Below are 4,045 nucleotides of genomic sequence, written 5' to 3' on the forward strand. Positions count from 1 at the left end.
ATGAAGCAAGATGCAAAATCAAGAGACTGTGAAGCAAAAAAGTATATATGATAGTTCTATTTATAGACAATTTGTCTATTTACATAAATGATTCTTTTATAAGCCCATATCTCCAGGCTGGCTTCGGAGACCGCCTGCCAACAACCTCTGCACTCGAGCAGTCTTACTTCCCCCCGACCCCCGCTTACGCCGACCGAGCCCTGGGTTCGCCCGCCGGCTCCGAGAGCACGAGGGCCTCGCCGGCAGCCACGGGCGATGCTCTGGGGACTAAAGCGAGTGCAGACTGGGACGGGTTCGGGGCGGCCGGGCCTGGGAGATTAGGACTGGGGGTGTCGGGGGGACAAGGGGGTGCGACAGGTGCTTTGGGTGCCATCGAGGCAGGTGAGCCAGGGGCAAATGTGCCAAGTGGGTCAGAGGAGGAACAAGCAGGGGGAGTAGGAGTGGATAGTACTGGTGAGAGAACGGTAACGGAAGCAGGCGAGACGAGCAAGATTCCGTTAGGCAGCGAGGCCGACGACGCTATTCCGGGAAGGGCCGGCATTGACTACCCTACGCTGGCCGCCGTCCCGGATACGGGCTTCTCTTGCGGAAACTACGGTTTGCCCGGTTACTATGTCGACACAGAAGCCGAGTGTCAGGTAAGCGAGATAGATCAGATCTGGATGGTTATGTATATAATTTAAAGATTCACAATGATGAATTATGTTACGTTCATTAATGGTTCATTAATTGCACCCAAAGGAGTGCATTTTCAAAGAATAAGTTACCTGTAGGCTCCATTTCAACTGCAAGGATAAAGCTAATACAGGATACGTAGAAAATATGCGATCTTCACTGTCGTGAAGTGCAAGCTCACTAGATATCTAGCCATCTTAGTGAAGCAGGTAATGTTTTTCATCAGACCAAGCCTTCTCTTTCTCTAGCACCCGCAATGCATTTTGCAGGTGTTCTACGTCTGTCAGGTGGATGGGCGTCAAGATGGCTTCCTGTGTCCAAACGGAACAAAGTTTAACCAACAGTTTCTCGTTTGCGATTGGTGGTACAACGTGGATTGCGCGATTGCCGATTCGTTCTTTACTATAAACGAAAAGATCTACGCGGGACCCGGAAGCCGCGCCATAGAGTCCTCCGACCAAGATGTCGGCGACGCGAGTCCAGGCGAGCAGCTAACCACGGCCGTGGGCGGTCTCCGGGAAGAGCCTTCGGGAACAGAGGCGCCAAGAGGCGAGTCCTTCGGCGACGTTACAGTCCCAGCGCCAGATGCTGACAGCATCGTCGCTCCAGGTAATTATGACGGAATAAGCAGCGATTATAATGAAGGGCCTGACGATGGGTCGGGGGGGAGCAGCACTACTGTGGGAGCAATACGCGATTATGAAGGCGGAAGCACAGATTATGACAGAGTAGACACTGGCGAGCTCTCAAGCACTCAAAACAGTCTGGGAGTTCCTGGTGACGGATCTCAAGGAAATGATGATTCCTACCTTCCTCCGAATGAGTTTTTTCCCACTGAAGCCGTCGAAAGCGTCCGCGGGGCCACCGGAGAAGGCCTTACACAAGGAAACATTACTCCAGATACAGGATATGGAATCCCCAGCGAATTTCCCACTTTGTCACCTAATTGCAGAGGTTCTGTGATCAACGAAGCAAAGGGAGAGCTCGATAACGTAACATCGTACAGCTATGCTCTGTCAGACGCGAAGACAAGGGCCTCTCTCAAAGACGACGAAGAGGACTTCCCGGCAACTTCAAGTGCGTTTGACGAGTCAACAACCATCGAAGCCATTCTCAGCTATGCTGGCAATAACGCTTATTCTGGATATTCCTATCCCGAGCCCCTCAACCCACTCAATTTTGAGAGCGCCAAGACTACCGTTGTTCCAAAGAGTTCAACCTTCGTTTCCGCCGCGGGTACCAGGAACGAGAGCGAGCCGACGTCAGCACCGGTCGCTGCGTCGCCACTGACTGCGGAAGGCTTCGTGAATGGATCCAAATATTCGCCTCCTGCTTGGACGCGTGAAGTTTCTCTACTCTCCAACTCCGCTGGCGGAGAGGTCGTTGCCTCTCCAACCGAAGGCAGAACCAGTGGTACAAGAGCAGGTACTGGAAACGGATATAATGGCTATTCTCATCCAGAACCCGCCAAGCCTTTCTTGTTGCCTGGAGAAAGCCCAGGTCTTCCACCGTCGGAAACTTACCTGCCTCCGCCTGCGCGTTAGGTGCTCTTTGGACTTCCCTTTCCTAGTGACGCTGCAGGTGTGTTCCGTGGGAGCAAGAGATAAACACCAGGACACTAGAATCATCCTTACTGCTTTATGATCTGGTGCATACTTTAGAAAACTTTCTATCGGTTTATTAAATACACGTGTAGACAGCAGGTTAGATAAAAAGTCTACGACTAATTTACTGTAATCTACTAATATGTGAGAATAACTAATCATTGTTGATATGTTACACCATAATTCAGAAGGATTTTCCTCAATCGGAACTCAAAGTAGACAGGCGAAATTCTTTATTATATCTTGCCTTGCTCCACTACCGCTGTCTACTTTACAGAAACTATAAACTCAGGAATTCAGTTTTGCAAGATAATTAGTTTGCCACGTAAGTCTAAACAGTTTTATTGATCGACTCGATCACAGTTAAATACTTTACTAAGTATAAGCTTTACTTACAACCACACAACTTACTTTTGGTTTGTTAGACATCACACGTCTGCCTAATCCCGTAAAGATCAAGTTATCTATTAGCACATGATCCGTCGACATATGCGTATACGCCTGGCCTATTAACATTTCCTTTTCTCAGTCACCCGTTTTTCTATATACAGTCTAGACTCATCCGTTTCTAATATTTTACTGAAGACACGGCCATGTAATTATAATTGTCGGTTAAGTTATAAGTTGTATATAAGAAAGGAGGGTTAATACTAATATCAGTGATATTGTTATCGACAACTTTTTTAGATCACTTCATCAAAGATTCAAGTTTGTCCCTTCTGCGTTATGATCATGCTTATTTATTTAATGATTATATAACATTTTAAGCCTTGTATTAATTACTTTCAGCTCACTCCAACTATTGAAATGAATAAACATAATAAATGCCATTTTATCGAATGTCTATTGCGTATACGTGCACATGAGAAACATTAAACGCAATGAAAGAATGAAGTTCAAGTTCCGAGGCTTTTGCTGGCGGTCTGCTTCGCCGTCCGTTAACTTCCCTCATTTTAAAGAGATCGAAGATCTCTCACTCATGGATATTTTACTGAAAGTTATTTCGTATACTGCAAGCTTTTTGGACTATTACACTATATTTGGTTTTGTGCTTCCGAGAAACATGCTTCTGAAATTAACACATTACGAAAACTTAAATACTTGCAAGGGATGCATACATAAAAAGGAAACGAAGCCAAATTTTCACATTATGTATTATGTACAATAAAATAACAAAATATCTCTGTACAGACGTCCTCCCTACAGAGTGAAATTTCATACAGTGCTGGCTGTGATACAGACTATTATATAAATGCACATACCACGACATAAATGCAGAGAATATAAGTAAATGCAACATCTCCATGTCAACTGCCCAATGACTTGGTGTAAACTTTGCAGATCTGATAGATTGTAGTTGTCACAGACCATTGCTTCTTTTAGACAAATTGATTCCTAAAACTTATTACTTGTATGGCATCGATTTAGTGTGGTTTCTTCCTATGCTGAACACCTTGGGATGAAAACACAAAATACTACAACTCCAACCACTTTCTCTCTTTAACAACAATGTAGTGAAGGGGAAATCTTTTGTATAAAGAGGGTAGAGCAAAAGAAAAATCAAAAGTAGATCTTCTGTTCAAGATTACATGTCCTGAATATAAACAGATTATTTTCTAAGCATTCCATCTCTTCCTGCTTCTATCAATAATTCTTAACTGCAGTTCCAGTAAAAAAATAATAATAATAATTACAAGTCTTACCTACCTATATCAGTCTGGCCACCCTTCTTAAAAAAGAATTTTAAAAAATCATTAATTCTATAC

At 44.4% G+C, this 4,045-nt stretch overlaps 1 protein-coding gene across 1 annotated transcript in view; it reads left to right on the top strand.

The window, feature by feature from the left end:
* The window catches only part of LOC119591990, a 4,354-nt gene extending 309 nt beyond the window's left edge, over positions 1-4,045 (top strand). Inside the window, exons 3-4 of the mRNA XM_037940754.1 lie at positions 117-638; positions 945-4,045. Of these exons, the coding sequence (XP_037796682.1) occupies positions 117-638; positions 945-2,219 (1,797 nt within the window). The 3' untranslated portion in view covers positions 2,220-4,045. The remainder of the gene's footprint in view (positions 1-116; positions 639-944) is intronic.

Source organism: Penaeus monodon, chromosome 29 (assembly GCF_015228065.2).
Source record: "Penaeus monodon isolate SGIC_2016 chromosome 29, NSTDA_Pmon_1, whole genome shotgun sequence".
NCBI classification, from domain to species: Eukaryota; Metazoa; Arthropoda; class Malacostraca; order Decapoda; family Penaeidae; genus Penaeus; species Penaeus monodon.